Below are 19,033 nucleotides of genomic sequence, written 5' to 3' on the forward strand. Positions count from 1 at the left end.
GACAGGCACGAATGGAGTACTCACGCAGAGAATGTTGGAAGTCCCAACTCTGAGGAGCGCTCCAGAACTTACATGGGGCTCGTTTTCCCAGGCGCTTAGGTCAGGAAAGGTATCTTCAAGCAATGGGGACTGCGGTGAAATCACTAGGGGAAGGCAAGGGAGTGCCATGTGTGCAAGTCCTCCGGTGGGAAGGGGTGCGAGGCTGGAATAGATGGCAGGCGGGACCATCAGATTTGCAGTGAGCCGGGACCTGCCAGGCTGCGGGGTGAGGAATTGGAGAGAAGCAGCCATGGGTGGATGAATCAACCGGTTAGGAAGTGGTTGCAGTCGTCTGGGTGAGAGGTGACAGTGACTTGGAGGGAAGATAGTGATGGTGGAAAGGGTAAGGGGACAGTTAAACATGTTAGCCTGAAGTCTGAGCTCAGTGCCAATGGGTTTCATGATCGTAAGTGCAGAGGGAGCTAAGTTCCTCCTAACCTTTCTTCCTTTCTTCTTCTTGAGCCTTTTAAGCAAGATAAGCAATAAAGCTTCCTGTTCTAATCTCAGCCAAAGAAAAGGGCATGGCTGCCTTGGCCTGGCAGTGTCTGGAATACAGCTGGTTGACATTTAATTTATGAGTATTGTGTGAATGGAGGCGTGAATCACTACCCACTCTTCTCCCAATCCTCTGAGTCCTAGCGAAGGCTCTATCTAAAACCTCTAATTCCGGGGTGCATGCATCACGCTCTCTCTTTAGATACCTATGTCAGACATTAACTGACTGCAGCTCTTTTTTCTCACCAAGTCCAAATGAGACCTCAGACTGTTCCTCCCAAAGCCCCTGAGTCTGCCTGTACCAATAATACTGGACTTGAAACCTATTTGCTATTTTTACAGCGAGTAGAAGTGCACAAGCAAAGAAATTAACCCTGAATCCACTCTACTTCCTCTGTGAGAATGGCAGTGACCCCAGGAGACCTTAATTCATCTCGCTCTCGTACTTTAGAATTGGGCCCTCTGAAATTAGGAACCAATCCACAAGATCCCTCACTTCTGACACCAGCTGCAGAGTTTGGGGGTACCCAAGGCCACTCTTGGGTTCCATAATTTGCTACAAGGAGACTCACAGAACTTATTGAAAGCTGTTGAGCTCACTTATGGTTTATTACAGTGAAATGATGCGTATTAGCATCAGCCGAGGGAACAGATACGCAGGATAGAGTGCAGACGAGTTCCAAACGCAAGTCCCCAGTCCTCTCCCATTGGTGTCGTGGGCAGCACGGACTCCTGGTAAAAATGTGCAACAGTACGCCTGGAGCACAGCCACCCAGGGAAGCTCACCTGAGTCTTGGTATCCACAGATAGGTCTGATACAGTGGGACCCAAAGCTCCTATTCTAAATCATGTGACTGTGCCACATGACTCCAAGTCCTCAGGTCAACAGACACTCACGCAGGGCCTTCCCAGGGCTTAGAGATTACATCCCAGGAGCCGTGGGCAAAGGCTGAACCCTCTTTGGGCAAGGTCAAATTCTTAACCACACAGCCACCATTACTCATCTTCAGTGTACTGACAGCGTAGTGGTCTGACACCATAAATAGCTCAATGCATACATGAAAATCTTTTTATTTGTTTTTAGAAATTCTTGTACAAGCTGAAGATTGGTACCAAAACTGGACTTTATTGTGCATATTCCATGGAGCCTGGTTAGGCAGGGTAGTGTTAGGTGAGGAAAACGGGCTTCTGCCGTCTGACTGCCCGTGTTCACATCTCAGGTCGACCATATTATGTGGCCTTAGCTAGTCATTATTTTACCTTTCTCTGCCTTGGGTTCCTCATTAGTAAATGAGCATAATAATAGTACCTATCTTGTGGTGGTGGTAGGAGAATTAAATGAGATAATATGTGTTAAGGCCAGAAGAGTGCATGGCATGTAGAAGCACTCAGTAAATATCAGATACTGTTATTTTTACATTTATCATGGAAAAAATTATCAACCCTTTTCAAGTTATTTTCTGTGGGAAAATTTGTAGTTTTTACCTGAAAATTTTCCATTTTCATGCCTTTATCTCTCTCAACACAAGTGAAAGAGTGAAATAACTATCTTTCTTAAAGACCTGTGGCCTTTTACTGGGTCCGCCTGGAGTTACAGTGGTGAGAAGTACCCTTCTGGGCCACTGTGTTCTAATGACATGGAAATCATTGACAGATCTTGGCTATAAATTGTGGGCAGATTGAAAAGGTTTTAAAAAAGAAAAGAATAAAAGAATAAAAGGTCTGTCATTTTCCCAAGCTGTCCCTGAGAAATCTAGAAGATTTGGGAGAAAATAAGTTAAATCTCGAGTCAGTAATTTTAGGACTGCTGTGTCACGCCCTGATCTTTTCACTCATCTCTTTCTAGCATGGAACCCTTTGAAGATTCTCTTTGCAAGCGTCGCATAGCCAGGGCTAAAATACAGTCTGCCTGCTGTGGACGGGACCTATCGGCCTTTTGAAAACTGTTTAAAACTGAACGAAGCACAGGAGCTTTCTGTGATGTTAGCAGAGCCTTGAGTCTCTACCAGCCATTAATTGTCTTTTTAGGCTTTCCTGGGAAGGTGGCTGAACTCGAGACTTGGCTTCTGCTTTTGCCATCTGTGAGCTGCACGTGTCTACATGTGATATGTGTTAAGATTGTTTTTCCAAGGAGCATCACTTTAATATTTTTCAGTATTGGAATACATTCAGACTTAGATTTGATGCCCGTTGTCCTCGCTTTTCAGACTGTGGGGGCTGACTTATGAGGATTTGGCTGATAGAGCTTCAAAAAGACCATTAGCTTCTAGGCGGGGGATCCCCCCTGCCCCCCGCCAAGCTCTTGTGGATTTGGTTTACTTCTAGGACAGAAACAAGTAGAAGGGGCATTGCAAATTATGACCTGGCTACCTAACTGAGCGCTCTCTTGTCCCCCAGCTTATTTCCAGTGATGCTGATGGAGCCATCCAAAGGGCTGGAAGATTCAGAGTGGAGAATGGTTCTTCAGATGAGGTAAGGCAGCGTCCCAATTCCTGTCTTGTCACCAGGCACGTGGTTCTGTGATACAGCAGGGAGCAGTTGGTGACCCTCGCGAGCACGGAAGACTTGCCTCAATGGGGCCTGGGAGGGGTGAATAGAGCTTTTCAGAGCTTTGCTTGAAGCAGACACGAAGGGAAACTAGCATTCTTTGTATGGAAAGTGCTATTAATAGGATGACACATGCCCTTTAAAAGATCTGATACCAGATAGACCTATGAGATGAAACCAAAAGGCAAACTCTCAGCCAGGACACCCTTTGCGAATGGCCCCTAGAATCCCAGGCTGGTCACCTCGGCACTGCCACATAAGCAATATCAGGGTCCAGGAGAGAGATGCAGAGAAGTACTGTGATTCTAAAATGTCATCTTTATTCAGAGAAGACACCAGAAAAGGAGGCCATTACTGTCTACCACTCCTCGGGCCCAAGCCCCCATTCTGGGCTCTCCTGGTCTTCCTTGCCAGGCCACAGGGATGGACTCGCCTCCCTTTTCTTTCTTCTTTAAAACTTCCACTGCCCACTCTGTCCCTTGGAGTCAACCCCCAGTGAGAAGTAGCTCATCGTTGTGCTCCAGCAGCCCCCAGCTTTGGAGTCAGACAGTCCTGGGTTCAAGTCCCAGCTTCCCTACCTCGTACGTAGTTGTGTGACGCTGGCAAGTAACCCAGACTTGCTGAGCCTTGGGTTCTTCATCGGTAAAATGCAAGCTGTCTCAGGATGGTTGAGAGAATTCAGTGAGCTGAACCTGAAAAGCTATCAGCACTATGCCCGGTATAGAAAGCATGCAGTAAGCGATAGCTGTTCTCGTGATAATGGTGGTGCTGGTGGTTCCCGTAACTGGTACTGTGTAGCCGGCCTTGCCCTCCTGACCATTGTAATCAAGTTCTTGGTGAAGGGCTATAGATTTAACTGGAAAGGCCACATCGTACAGGAAGTTGTTGCCCATCTTAACCTTTGCCTTAACGTAGATTACCCATTCACCCAGACGTGTCCCCTCACCATTGTTCTGTGAGGCGAAGGGGCAGTTCCATCTTGGGCTGGACCTCTGAATAGTGCCCACATACTTCTGGTCTAGAAGGATGTCGACTGACCCACATAGAAGAAGGGAAATTTGCCTCTGAAGCTTGAAAACAGCCCTCCCCAAATGGCCTGGCTCTTGAGATGAGACAATCTTATCACCACCGACTCAGGCAGCCCAGGGTGTCCCAGGAGCTAAGTTGGGAGCAGAAGCATTCGGTCCTCATTTTCTAGTGCTCAGAAAACTAGCGGCCACCATGCTGAATTTCTGCTTTGAGAACCTAAGTGTCAGAGAGCCCCAGAGGTTGCTGTACCTCAAGAAATCCTCTGCTGCCGACATTTTGCAGAACTTCAGCCCAGCTGAACATGAACAAACTTCACTGGACCCGCCCCACCCTACACAAGCACAACGCCAGCCCCTGCCAGCACCCGTGTCTAGAGGAAAGACAGAAATGGAGCCTTCACGGGGGTCCTAGGATGATCACATCAAACAGTCCTTGCCTGATGATGTCAGCTGGTCCTGCTGTTTGCCAGAGGACATGTTCTGGGACCTGGTCAGGGATTGGAAATCTCCTGAGGACCGTGATGGTCTGAAGTGGCTCTAGAGTCAGCCTGCCTGGGCTCAAATGGTGGCTCCACAGCTTACCAGCATGGCCGTGGGCAGCTCACGTAACATCTTTGGAACCATTTGGTGGAGTGATTGATTTCACAAATCACTGCGGTCTGTTGTATTCAGAACACAGCCCTGTCTCGGATTGCTTCTCTGCGAAATACGATACCAAGGCTCAGATATGGCTTTAAATTTTATTTCTACCAAAGCCGCTGAGCATGAGGGCTCAGTTGGAGCATCTTGGCTCTGTTTTATACTGATGGTGTTCAGTTAAAAGCTTCCGGCCAGCGTTGACGCACAGCCTGATAAAAGACCTTAGGGGAACCTGAGACTCAAAGGGGGAAAAAAAAGAAACTGGCTTGCTCTGAGTTAGTTAAAGCAGTTAGAACGTTAGAAGATTCCATATAGAAGCTTAAAATTTTTCAAACCCGTGAACAAACAAATTGCAAAGCAATTTCACTGTTGGGTATTTTTCCTTTTCGTTATTGAATTTTAAGAGTCCTTTACATGGTATGGATACTAGACCCTCATCAGATATGTGATTTTCAAAAGTTTTCTCCCATTCTGTAGGTTGTCTTTTCACTTTCTGGATGGTGTCCTTTGAAGTACAAACGTTTTTAAATGTGATGATGTCTAATTCACTTATTCTTTTGTTGCCTATGTTTTTTCGTGTTGTATCTCAGAAACCATTGGCTAACCCAAGGTTGCTTGGTCATTTTTTATAGTTACTGTTGACATCTTAAAATGTCAAATTTGCCTTTTATTTTTTAAACATAGTGCGTATAATGGTTTTCTCATCTGTGACTGATGATTCTAGTGTGTGAAGTTTGTTGTGGCTCTCTGTCTGTTGTTTGCTTTTTCTCCTGGCATATGCTCATGGTATACTGTGTTTCTCTGGGTGTTGGCAGCCTAATTGTGTGCTGTTTGTGGTTCAGGTAGATGGTGTCAGAATTGAGTTGAATTGTAGGACACCCAGCTGGTGTCAGAGAATTGCTTGGTGGTATGGGGAAAAAACACATATCAGAATTGGAATCAGCATCGGAGGGAGGATTTGCATTCACTCTTTCCAGACACCTCTAGACTAAATTCCCAGCTTGAGACTTTTACACCGCCTAGGGGATTTAGAATGGAGCTGCAGATGTACGGGGAGGCCAGCTTACGGTCACAGTACATCAGGGACACTGCCCACTCGGCCCGCTCAGCACCGGGGCAGCCTTCCCGGCACCTTTGGGCAGAGTGGTCTCTTCTGGTCGCCCTTCCCTTGAATATGTAGCCCTTTGGGTCGTAGCTTAACGTGGAGAGGGCTGGGTCTCCTGTGAGACTGACCTACTTCCGTGGGTCCTGGGGGTTTGATTCTTTGCCCTCTTGCTCCACGAATTCACCAGAACCAAAGTTTCATGTGCCAGGATTGACACGTATCCTCAAGCTAAGGAGAGCTTCCATGCCCCCCTTACCTCTCGGGGTTCCCACTTGCCTTCAGTTTGGGCTGGTAATTCCATACGATCTGGTAAGCATTCCAGTGCTTTGAAGGAGATGATTTTCAATCTTTTCCTAGTACTTTGAATTTCTTGAGTGGGAGGGTTGGTCAAATAACCTGGCCCACCATTACCAAAACCCCAAGTGATAGCTGGAGCGCTTTTCATATAATGTGTCAAGTCGTTCATTCAACCCACATTTCTTGGATCATTTCTCAGGGCCAGACTGGTCGTGCAGGGGTGAGTAAGACTGCTGAGCTTCCTGCCCTCGTGGGCTCACAGACTGGCAGGGAGAGCAGTCAATAAATAAGTAACACACATACACAGGATGATGCAAGTTTTGTAACGGCTGTGGAGAAAACAAACGGGGGCCATGGTGCAAAGGAACAGGAAGAGCCCTGCGTAGATGGGGTGACCAGACGAGGCCTCATCAGGCACAGCGAGGCCGAGGCCTCTGAGCAGCGCTTCTCAGACTGTTTGTGGGAAAGGACCCACTGTTTTACTTCCGATCTGTAGCAGAACTCTGTGAGTCCTATTGAGCAGCATGCAGGTACCCACCTCACGCAACTCACCCCCAAATTTAATAACACCACGTTGGGCTGGACTCTGTTTAAGGAGCACGTACTGAGATGTCACAGAAATCTCAGATTGCTGTCAACGTTCCTGAATGCTTGCTTTCCATTCCATGCACGTCACCGTGGACCACACGTCCTGCCTCAGCGTTCACCTAGCTAGTCCCCTCCCCAAGGCACAAAGCCCTGTAACAGCTTTGCCGACAGTCAGCTTGTCTGGCCCTACTTGAGTGTCTCCAGTGAACGCAGACTTGCTATTCTCTTGATGGGTTTTTCCCCTCGTGACACCAACCAATTCTGACACCAGCGGAGTGTCCTACCATTCCGTTCAATTCCCACACTAACTACCCAGAGTTAGTGTCAGACTCCACAGTTCAAGGACTTAGTCCCATAGACTGCCCTCGCTTCAGACGCCAGTAGCCAGTATCAGTCCCCCAGGTTACCCCTCCTTCCGTTCCACTTGACTACAAAGTCAGAGGTTCCCACAACCCTCCTCCTCAGATTCAGTAATTTTCTAAAATGATCCACAGAACTCAGGAAAGCACTTTACTTGCTATTAACCGTTCATCGTAAAGGATGCAATTCAGGAGCAGCCAAAAATGAAGAGAAGCACAGGGGAAGGTGTGAGCGGTGGGGGCACGAAGCTTCCATGCCCTCTCTGGCGCACCACCCTGCCGGCACCTTGATGTGTTCTCCAACTTGGAAGCTCCCGGAACCCCACGGTGCAGGGGGTTTTAAGGAGGTTTCATCACATAAGCATGACTGATCATATCATTGGCTATTGGTGATTAAATCTGTCTCTGCCCCTCACCACTCCCCTTAGGTTTCAGGGTGGGGCTAAAAATTCCAAGCTCCTCATCAAAGCTTGGTCTTTCTAATGACCAGTCCCATCCCCAAGCTATCTAGGGGCCCACCAAGAGTCACCTCATTACAACACAAGATGCTTCTATCACCTGCATCACTCAGGAAATTCCAAGGGTTTTAGGAGCTCCGCACCAGGAACTGGAGACAAAGACCAAATATATACTTCCCATTATACCACAGCCCTAAAACAATCACTTTCATTGTTTAGCATCTCTCATTGCTAGAAAGTTCTTTTTAATTGGACAGAATTCATCTGTCTGTGTTTTCCACTCAGAGTTTCTATGTATGTTTTCTGTAGCCCATAGTGCAAGGCAGAGCCCACGTCACATGGTAGCCCTCAGACATCCCAGGACACCTGCTGCCTTGCTCCTGAGACCCGGGAGCACTCGGCTCACTTCCATTCACCATCACCTCACGTCTGCTCCCTGGCACGTGAGGTCCTTACTGAACCTTTGAAATGGGACGGCTCAGAACTGAACGCAGGCTCCAGGTGCACCCCGCACAGCTACAGAGCATAGCAGGCTGTCCTGTCCTTGCCACCGACAGCCTCCCCTTTTTATAAAGCCTGACGACCCCTTACTAACCACACTATGCTACTTCCCCCCACATGAGTCTTTCTCACGTGTGCGTTATTTAGCTGTGAGGCGACATCATGGTGTAGTGGGGACAATTTTGAGTCCAACGAACCAGGGTTCAGACCTCAGCACTACCACTTATCACTCAACGTCCAAAAACCTCCGTTTCAAAATAGGTAAAATGGGTACAGATTCCTGCTTTGTAGCAGCTAGGCTTTCCCCATATTGTACCTGTGCAATTTGTATTTGTACCTACGTATAGGATTTGGCATTGTCCATGCTGAATTTAATGTCATCAGTGTGTCCCCATAATGGCTAATTGTCAAGAGCTTTTTTGACATCTTCATTCTGTCATTTGTCCTATTAGCTCACCCACTGAGAAGCTTTATATTACCTGTGCTTCTCCTGCCATCTGTGTGCTCATTCCGATTATTAATTAAAGTGAGTGTGGCCCTTGGGTGGACCACTGGAGACCTCCCTTTCAGCTCACTTGTATGTATCAATTAGTGTATGGCGGAGCAGGGGCACAATCTTTCAGCTCTTTACAAATCTATCTTCCCTAGCGTGAGGAAGATTCTCGTATACACTGTTGGGGGATATGTAACTCAGTACAATCTTTTGGGAGGGCAATTAGCAGTAATTAAAAATGTGTATACTGTGTTCCCCAGAAAATAAGACCAGGTTTTGTATTAAGGTTTACTCCAAAAGATGCATTAGGGTTTATGTTCAGGGGATGTCATCCTGAAAAATCATGCTAGGGCTTATTTTCCAGTTAGGTCTTATTTTCAGGGAAACACGGTACCATTTGGCCAGCAGTTCTACTGTTAGCATGTGTATGGTAGCATTGTTTAAAATAGAAAACCACACACACACACACACACACACACACACACATACACCTGGAAACTACCCCTATTTCCATCAGTAGAGGAAATGTAAATTCTGATACATTTGTGCAATGAAATGCTTAGCAGCTTTAGAAGAAATGAGGTAGATGTAAAACCATAGAAAAGTGTTTAAAAAAGTGATCGAAAAGCAAGTTCCAGAATGATTTGTATGATATCATCCCATTTCCTTAAAACTGCAACAACAACAAAAAAGATACATATCGTTGTCAAAATGCAAGAAAATTTTCAAAAGGATACCTAAGAATTAATAGTAATTTCTTCTGGAGAATGGGAATGGGAGGCCAGGAAAGAGATTGGAGAACCATAACCTTCCACCCTAGGTCCTTTTCTGCTCTTTTCATATTTTATACATCGATGCTCAATTGAAGTATTTAATTTTTAAAAAGGAATCTGTACAGTTGTTTTAAAGAACAAAGTAGATCTATATCTACTGACATAGAAATATTTCTTAGATATTTTCTTTAGCAAAAATACAAGTTTCAGTACAATATATATACGACTGTCCCATTTATGAAAACAAATCATACGTGTACATCTGTGTGTATGTGTGTGTATGAATGTGAATGTTATATGTATATATTATGTATACAGTGCTTATACATACGTTTATATCTTCGTAAATGCATGAAAAGAGCTGGGGCTATCCAACCCAATCCACTGGCAGGGTTATTAAAGAAAAAGAAAGTAGGTTGCGGCATGGCGGATAGACGAGAGAAAAGAATTTTAATTTTTGTGTGATTTCACTTGTTTCAACCAGCTTATAGTTATATATGCAATATAAACCCTTTTTAGTTTATCTTTTTTTTTAAATCCATCTTCTTTACTGCCAATGTTCTCTCAGCAATTAAACCTAGAAACTGAAGTAAAGTCGGTTTAAATGCATTCCCTCATTAATGCAAGTCACTCTAGAAAAGACTCTGAAAAATCCCAGGCGTTATAGGAAATTGGGTCTCATTTGTGGTCTGAGGGCTGTGTTGTGTGGGTTACCTGCTTAGTCAAGTATTAGAGAACATTCAGATAAAATGAGGGTGCTATGTATGGATTTTGACTCAGTTCAAAATATCTTGGCCAGATTCAGTCTTCTTCCTTCACACCCCACAGGAATAAATGGGTACAAAAGACAATTAGGGCAGCACAGAGCCTTTGGGGGCTTTGGAATCTGAGGCAGAAATGGCTCTGGCTTTCTTAGTCTCAGGACTCCACACTGCGGGCATGTTCAGGTGTGTCTGCAGCAGAGAAGAATTAAGGTTCATTACTCTCCATAACACCTCGCAGCAAATGATTGTCTGAAAGGCCATAAAATAATGTGTTTGCAGCGGGAAACTTCAGTTGACTGGAAAATACGCTCATCAGAATATTTCCCCCTAACTTTCTTGTTGAAGTCAAATGATATGTCCCTGTGTCACTGTCACCTTGAAGTGCTGCGGACAAACTTTATGTGTCTCTGGAATTTTCTGTAAAATAGGTCATACTTAAAACAGTTAGGCCTTCGTGCAAAATTAAAACCACAAGTAGGTACTACTACACCCACTGCAGAGCTGCTCAAATGAAAGGGCTGAAAGGCTAAGAGCTGGTCAGAGGACATGGAGCCGCTGGAAGGCTCCTTTGTATTGCTGAGTGTCAGATGGTGCGTGCCCTCTGTAGAACTGTAGGCAATATCGGCCCAAACTGAGCGTGTGTATCCTGCATCCCAGGAAGTACACGCAACAGAAATGAGTGCTTATACCCCCAAAAGACAGGCGCAAGAGTGTTCAGAGTGGCTTTATTCCTAACAACCCAAAACGTGAATCAATCCACATGTCCCGCAACTGAAGAGTGAATCTGTAGATGGTGGTGTCCATCCTGTGGATTGCTACATGGCCGTGGGAAAGCGTGAGCTCCTGCTACACCCGTAACGTGGATCAATGTCACCGACATGATGTCGAAGGACAAAAAGCCTGGCTCCATCCAATACACACAATGTGACTCATTCTCTGAAGTTCAAGAACAGATAAAACAAATCTGTGGTGAGAGAAGTCAGGAAAAGGAGAAGCTTTTGACGTGTGATTGGGTATTGACTGGGAAAATGAATGGAGGAGCCTTCTGGGTGCCAAAAGTGTTTGCTATCTTGATCCAGCTAGTGATTATAAGGGTGTACACATATTTTTAAAAATTATTTAGCTGTTTAGGGGGAACAGAGGTTTGCCACCCTAACATATGCCTGTTTGGGGGATATTGATTATTTTAAGCTGGTGATTTTTAAGGAAATAAAAGACTCAAGAAGAGCCTCTTACCTCCCGCTTACATGCTTAACGGAGTTCAGTTAGAAAAACCTGCTCCAGGAAGGGAGATCGCCTTAGCATAAAATGAACTAAGTGTGGCAGACAGAGGAACCTGCAAAGTCTGTCTGTTGGACTCCCCTCTGTGTCCTACTATTTCTGGGTCGCCAGCAAGAATTTGTTTATCAAATCTTGCTCTTTCTTATCTACCCGTGATTGCCTACCTTCCCTTCAGGCCACATCAGTACCCCGTTTCATCTTAGCTGAAGATGCCATATAAGCCTCAACTGCCCAATTTGTCCTCCGGTCACAGTCTCTCAGAACCCCCATATATGCAAACCTACTAAATTTGGTTATTTTCTCCTGTTAATCTGTCTCATGCTAATTTGATTATTAGTTCTTCAGCCAGAAGAACTTAGAAGGGTAGAAGGAGAATTATTTTCCCTCCCCTGCACTGTACCTTAAGGTCTGTGCTCTTTCCCATCTACTTCTATTACATGTCATCAGAAATTGGAACTCATTTTCAAAGTCATTCTTCCGGGGTCCTGGAAAGAGGGTCTTTTCTTTTTTTTTTTTTTGGCTTAGTTCCCATTTCTTTTGGCGCTTCCTGTGTATATTTTCATCTTTACACCTCATCATACGTGCTTTTAACAAGGAACGGGAAGTGTCTTGCTCTGCGAGACTCACAACTTTTTGGTGTTGGATTTTTTTTTCCCCTCCAGTTTAGCTAAGTATTCAGTGACAATGGAAGTTAAATCGGTAATTTTTTAATCATTACAAAAAGAACTCCTAACTGACAGTTTGTACTGCATAGATGTATGGGTATGCCACTGGCCAGAGTGCCGTCTCTTCCTCAGAGCTGCTGGGCTGTGTTTGGGGCTCCCGTGAGACTCCATGCCACAGCTGCCTGTGTGCAGACCTCCGGGAGGGGCGCGACACCATGGAGTCTAGAGTGTGGGGTCATTTTCTACACCTGCGACCCCCCTGGGCAGTCTGTGAAGCCTCTAGACCCCTTCTCAGGATAATGTTTCTAAAGGCATGAGACAAAATACCCAGGATTACAAAGGGAAATCCATTGCATTGAAATAGTTACCAAAACGATTTTTTAAACCTAATAAAGGATGCCATAATATACATGCTTTTTTTTAATACATTAAATGACAAATCCAGTAGGAGGTCTCATAACTATCATAATTTTTAAACAGTGAAGAGTGTAAACAGCATTTCAAGCTATCTACAGTCACTAGAATGAGTTCTGAACATGTCTGTGATTTTTTTGGTGACATGGTTATGAGGGCTGTTCGTCCTACTGAAGTTTTTTGCATATATTCATATGCAAAATGTTGAATGAAATACTAAATTTAAGTATTTAAGTTAGAAGTTAGGGAAAATAAAGATTTTTTTTTTTTTGCACCCATGTAGGTTCATGCCCAGCTTGGATTCCTCTAGAACCCCGGTTTAGAGCACTGATTCTCAACGTTCAGTGTTCATCAGAATCACCTGGGATGTTTGTTAACATGCAGATTCTAGGGCCCTAACCACAGAGATCCTGAGGAGGAGATCTAGAAGGGGCCCAAGGGGGCACATCTGAACAAATTTAAAAGCACTAAGCTAAGATCTGGGCTGCCACCTGAAAGAAAGCTCTCTGTGCCATGCAAGTGCTGGCGGCTCGAGAGGCTTAACTGACCTGGTGACTTAAGCGTCCCCTCTCTAGGCTCTGATGATGCTTTCTAGGCTCCAGGGCCTTGGGACCATGACGCCACCCACTGTGGGTCTGACTGTGTAAGGCCAGCTGCCTCGTCTGGACCCGACCTTTGTCTGGTCAGCTGATGTCTGACCTGGCTGGTGGACCCCAGGGTTATGCTGCAGCTACGTGCTGCGTGGTGACATAGTAGAAAGAACTGTGGACTGGCAGTACTGCCAGTGGTTTCTGGTTCTAAAATGAATAGCTGTTGATAGTGAACCATCTGGAAAATCTACAAGGAACAAAATCCAATTATATGCTCTTCCTGAGTCACACCAAAAGATCAAAACTAAGAGGCAGCATCTCGAACAGGTGGTTAACATTAGCATCGCCACTGAGGAACAGGCTGAGGGGGACAGCGTCGCTTACACGGAGTATTGCGACCAGGTGCACAGAACCTGCAGCCAGTCATGGCGAAACATCAGACAAACCCAAAATGAGGCCTGCTTTACTTTTAAAAAGGGTGTGTGTATGCTGCACTCTTCACAAATGTCAGTGGGATAAAAGACAAAGAAAGTCTGTGGCAATGTTCCAGATTAATCTGAAGAGACATGGCACTAAATGGTCCTGCCCTGAAGGGGGAAATGCTTAAACGACATTGCCAAGTCCATTGACGAGCTCTGAATACAGATGGTACATTCAAGTATTGTGTCCAGGTTGAACTTACAACAGTTGATAAAGCCGTATTGTGGTCCTGTAAGAAGAGACTTCTCCTCCTGGGAAATATACACTGAGGCCTTTAGGAATAAAGGGCTGTTGTTTATGTAAATGATTGAGAAAAAATTGTGTGTGTGGGGGGGGGAGAGAGAGAGAGACAAGGAAGTGAACAAATGAATACGTGGGATAAAATGTTACCGGTCGGTGAATCTGGTAAAGGACCTACAGATGTGCTTTCACTCTTCCAAGTCTTCCAACTTTTGTGTAAGTTTCAAATTGTCGCCAAATAAAAATTATATATGTATGTATATATATATGTCAATAGCTGATTATTAAAAATTCAAGAAAATTCAATAAAAGCACCAAAATACTAAGAAACTTTAACCTACTTTTTTTACTTCTTGATAGGTTAAAAAGGTAGAACACAAAAAAGGACACAGAAGATGATATCATGGTTAAGATTTTTAAAAAGAACACAAACCTCTGAAATTGGAACTGATTTCACTTTCACCTTCACTAATTACCTCTGCTGCAACCTATTTCATGAAGTGAGTGGAGATAATGCTAGAGCTAAAGTACCCGGCCTGGTACTGGGCCCTACGTGCTCTCTCAATGAATGCCAGTATTTCAGAGCCATGAGAAAGATAGAAAGCATCCCAGTTCACTTTGTAAAGCAATATAACCCTGAAAGAATGACAGAAATACGTACAGGAAACAAACCCAAAGCTCCATCTCACTAACAAACACGATGCATCAATCATTGCTTAAAATCCAGCTGTATATGAAAAGAATCCTATACGCCATGACCTCTAGTAGGGTATATTCCAGAAATCAAAGAACTGTTCAGCGTCAGGAGAGCTAGTAGAATAATTCATTACATTACTAAGCTTTCCCCCATTTAATCTAGTTGCCCCCCAAAAGCTTTCAGTGAAAAACTAAGAAAAGCCTCTGTAAACTTGGAATGGAAGAGAACTTCTTCAACATTATAAAGGAACTATCCACAGACATCTAGTAAGTCACTTGATTCATGTCAGAGCCAGAAAAGTATGTGCTAGAAGTCTGCCTTATACACGTGGCACAATGTGGAAGTTGATGGAGTTTCAAACTGTCTATTCATTATGATTCCATTTTGGTAAGAAAAATACGTATGTATGTACATGTGGGGGGAAAAATGAGAGGAAACCATACCAAATAGTTAGTAACTATCTTTGGATAGAGGATTCAGATTATTCATTGTGTTTATATTTTCCACATTGACTTATTTTTATGATAAATTTTTAAAATTCTACAAATAATGAACTCTGAGTGAAATGTGCCTGTGACAGGGTAACAAACAGAAGAGCGTGCCTCTAGGGGGCACCAGCTTCCAAATAGTGCAGAAGCTTCCAGCCAGAAAGGAGAGAAACCTGAAACTCAAGTTAGAAATAGCTGAATTCAGTGGAGTCTTTAGGGTTTCTATATATATAGCATCATGTCATCTGCAAAAAGTGACACTTTTCCTCATTCCCAATTCGGATGCCTTTTATTTCTTTCTCTTGCCTGATTGCTCTGGCAAGGACTTCCAATACTATGTTGAAAAGCAAAAGTGATAGGGGACAGCCCTGTCTTATTCCTGAACGTAGAGCGAAGGGCTTCAGTTTTTCACCATTAATTATATTAGCTGAGGGTTTGTCATGTGTGGAATACTATTCTGCCATAAGGAAAGATGGAATAGTGCCATTTGCGACAACATGGATGGATCTTGAGAGTATAATGCTAAGTGAAATAAGTCAGACAGAAAAAGTCGAAAACCATATGATTTCACTGATATGTGGGATATAAAACTGAAAACAACAAAGGAACAAGACAAGCAAATGAAGAAACAAAAACTCATAGACACAGACAATAGTTTAGTGGTTACCAGAGGGTAAGAGAGGTGGGGGTGAAAGATGAGGGAAAAGGGGATCAAATATATGGTGATGGAAGGAGAACTGACTCTGGGTGGTGAACACACAATGTGATATATGGATGATGTAATATAGAATTGTACACCTGAAATCTATGTAACTTTACTAACAATTGTCCCCCAATAAACTTTAATTTAAAAAAAAGAAATAGCTGAATTCACTGGTTCACGTTGTTCTTTTTCCCACACCCCAACGACCTCCAGAAGGCTTCTACGATGTCGATTTAGACTGGGTCGATTAGACTCTTCTAATGATAAAACGTGGTTACAGCCCTGTTTGTAAGCTTTTAACAAGGACTTTTCTTTGGCTTCTGGTTCATTGTCAGCTTCTTGTTTACTTTTTAAGTAAGCCTCTTAATGGCACAACTTTGTTGCTTTACAGAATGCAGCTGCTCTGCCAGGAACGTGGCGAAGAACAGACGTGCACTTAGAGAACCCAGAATACCACACCAGATGGTACTTCAAGTATTTTTTAGGACAAGGTAATTATGCCGTGACTGTGTTCGGGAAGAAAGGATAGTCAAAATGGAAGTTAGTGTCAGTGTAATTTCTAGCAGGCTGTATGTGTGAAACGGATCTGTGAAGGGACACTGATGGCAGGGCATTTCATTTCAAGGTCGGCAGTAAGCTTTGGAGCTCTGAAGATTCGATTCAGAGTCTCAGCCCTACACGAGTTTTTCTTGTAATTTTTTTTTTTTTTGGCCAGTTGTTTTTGTCCCTGGGGAGTTAAAGGAGATTAGATCATCTGAATGAGTGAGTTGAGACATAAGAAGAATTCACAGGGTGGAAAACAGCTTTAGACTTAACAAGGGTTTTGAACACTTAGTTCAAGACAATAAGGGGAAGAAATGGTTCCAGGGCCAATATAAAACCAGAGGCATCTTCCTGTAGGCTCTGGTGACAGGTATTTATTGTCACCCACCATGTGCTTGGCAGTACCGTGATCCCGGCCTTCATGGAGACTGTAGAATGGGTTCGGATCCTGGTCCCGTCATTATTAACCATGGGACCTTACCCTACTTACTCTCTGCTTCTGAGACTTAATTTTCTTATCTGTAAAGTAGGGGGCATTACTGTTACACACCTAGTAGGTTTGGACAGACTTTTCAATGAGATATGCAAGGGGAAAAACGAAGCCTGATGCCTGACACATAGCAAGAACTCAGCTATTAGTAGGACACACGTACCTGGAAAGGTAGAAAACAGGAGTGTGGTTAATGACAGAAGGTGTGGAAGAATAATCATTATTGGAAATGAGTTAGATAAACTTATCAGGCTAATACATTTGTTTGTAGAGAGCTGTGAAAGACACGAAATAGTATCTTTCAAAAAAATCTGATACTGTACTATTATTCCACTTATTTGGCAAGGTCAAATATTTCTTTATAAAGAAAGAAATCAGTGGGAAAACTGTCATCTTCCCAAAAGCTTGAAAGTGCAAAGCCTGGAGCAGTGATGACTATAGAGAAAAACGGTGCCATCAGTTTGGATGCCTTCAGCTTCCTGAACTGGCTTAAACAATAAGGGATGTAACGAGAAACCCAGAGGGAGGGCAGGCTCCGGGGTTGGTGGGTTCTGTGATGTCATCAAGGCTGATCCCCCTCAGGGTCACCGGGAGTTTGCAGGAAGTCCAGGGGTCACTTCTAGGCACCCCTGTCCAGAGTTCAGAGAAGACTATCTTCAAGAGTGAAGAAGCCTTTCCAGAAACCCTTTGACACATTTCTCCTCCTATCTCATTGGCCAGAATCAGGTCACATGCTCATTCCTGAACCAACCACTGGCAAGGGAATGGGGTTGCCTGCTTCGTATTGAGTGGCCAGGCTCTGTCCTGAGCTGCGTTTGGCATTCCTCTTCCCTGATCGTGTGGAAAGGGCTGGATACCACCTGAGGTGTCCATACCACCGGGGACTGGAAGAGCCAGTTACATCTTCACTGTTCTAAACCTGTTTCTTTTCCAGTCCATCAGAATTACATTGGAAATGATGCCGAGAAGAGCCCCTTCTTCTTGTCTGTGACCCTTTCGGACCAAAACAATCAGCGTGTCCCGCAGTATCGTGCAATTCTTTGGAGGAAAACAGTAAGTAACTGGCTTGCACCTCGAGTTTCATCATCACCACTTAATCTGTGTGCTGTGCTGCCTCTGTTCACAGAAACTTCCGTGGAATGTGTCAGAAACGGCTTTCTTTTTCTAAGCATGTGTAAGCTAACAATCTGATGTGAGGTAGACTTAGAGCTTACTCGTGAAGGACGTCCTGCAGAAAAGTTCCGGCACTTATCCCTCCCCCATGCCACTGCAGTTCGGGTCAGTCTCGCCATCAGCATAGCTGTCATTGAAGCAAAGTTTCTGCATCCCTTTTAGAAGATACCATTGGAGCACCCGGGGCCCATTTTGCCACGTGCGTGCATGACACTCTTTTCTCAATTTTCACCTGTTGAGAAGTAATAATGCCCTTATCCAAAGCCTCTTAGCTTCTGCACCGGGAGGCTGTTTTCTGCCCCCTGCCTCCCCCCCGTTTGCTAATTACAGTGTTCTAATCTCTTCCAGTTTAAATATTTCATTTGGATAACTCGCTCTTTTGGACAAATAATCAGTCTTTCCGATTTCTTTCCTCTCTCCCTGCTCCTCTTGAAGTTGATACTTGGGGTGCCTGGAGAAAGGGTTTAGGAGACCTCATGGTTGCCGGAAAAGAGGACCTTGGATCCACATGGGGCCCTCTGGGTTCCTTCTGGTTTCTGTTGTGAAGTGACTAGTCTGGTCTCTGAATTAGCAACCACTGAGATATCACTGGTCCCCCTGGCTTTGTGGGTCATTGGAAAGCACTGGCCCCTGAAATCCGTAGTCCCAGCCACATGCCCCTTGTTGCAACGTCTTTGACTTGATCCCAGGTCTCTGCCCGTTGCCGAGCCTCCCACAAGCTCTACACCCTCACTGGAGTATCTGCTAGATGGCAGGAGACAGGAGGATTGCTTTAGGCTCATGCCTCTAATCTTGCTGACCATGCCTGGGAAGTGACCCTCTGGTCCAGAAGCTCTTCGCAGCTTCCGGTTTTACCTTGAGATAATTGCAGCATCTTCTCCACTCCCTTCCAGGCCTGCCCTCGGAATGGGGAAACCAAGACCCCCGGCACATAACCACTTAGCTTTCCTACCTTCCTTCCTTCCACCAAGGCAGGACGGGGTAGGTTTCATACTTCCGCTACCTTTCTGGGATAGATCCTCTCCATGTTACATCTTCTCTCAGGAAGTAACAGTCACCCCACCTTTTCACCTGGGATGTTGCCAGGTTCTCGGGGAGAAAGAGTGGAGCAAAGGCAAAATAATTTTTGCTTATTTTGATTTCCAAAGATATTGTCTCTTTTACATTACAAATTGTAATAAGC

General features: G+C 44.6%; 1 protein-coding gene across 5 annotated transcripts in view; it reads left to right on the forward strand.

Moving 5' to 3' along the window:
• GARNL3 (GTPase activating Rap/RanGAP domain like 3) overlaps window positions 1-19,033 on the forward strand; it is a 121,964-nt gene that overhangs the window by 52,169 nt on the left and 50,762 nt on the right. For all 5 annotated transcript variants that reach the window (XM_081066183.1, XM_081066182.1, XM_081066181.1 and 2 more), the window contains 3 exons: window positions 2,932-3,006; window positions 16,036-16,135; window positions 17,612-17,730. In XM_081066183.1, coding sequence (XP_080922309.1) covers window positions 2,932-3,006; window positions 16,036-16,135; window positions 17,612-17,730 — 294 coding nt within the window. The remainder of the gene's footprint in view (window positions 1-2,931; window positions 3,007-16,035; window positions 16,136-17,611; window positions 17,731-19,033) is intronic.

The sequence above is a fragment of the Rhinolophus hipposideros genome (genome assembly GCF_964194185.1).
Source record: "Rhinolophus hipposideros genome assembly, chromosome: 11".
Classification (NCBI taxonomy): Eukaryota; Metazoa; Chordata; class Mammalia; order Chiroptera; family Rhinolophidae; genus Rhinolophus; species Rhinolophus hipposideros.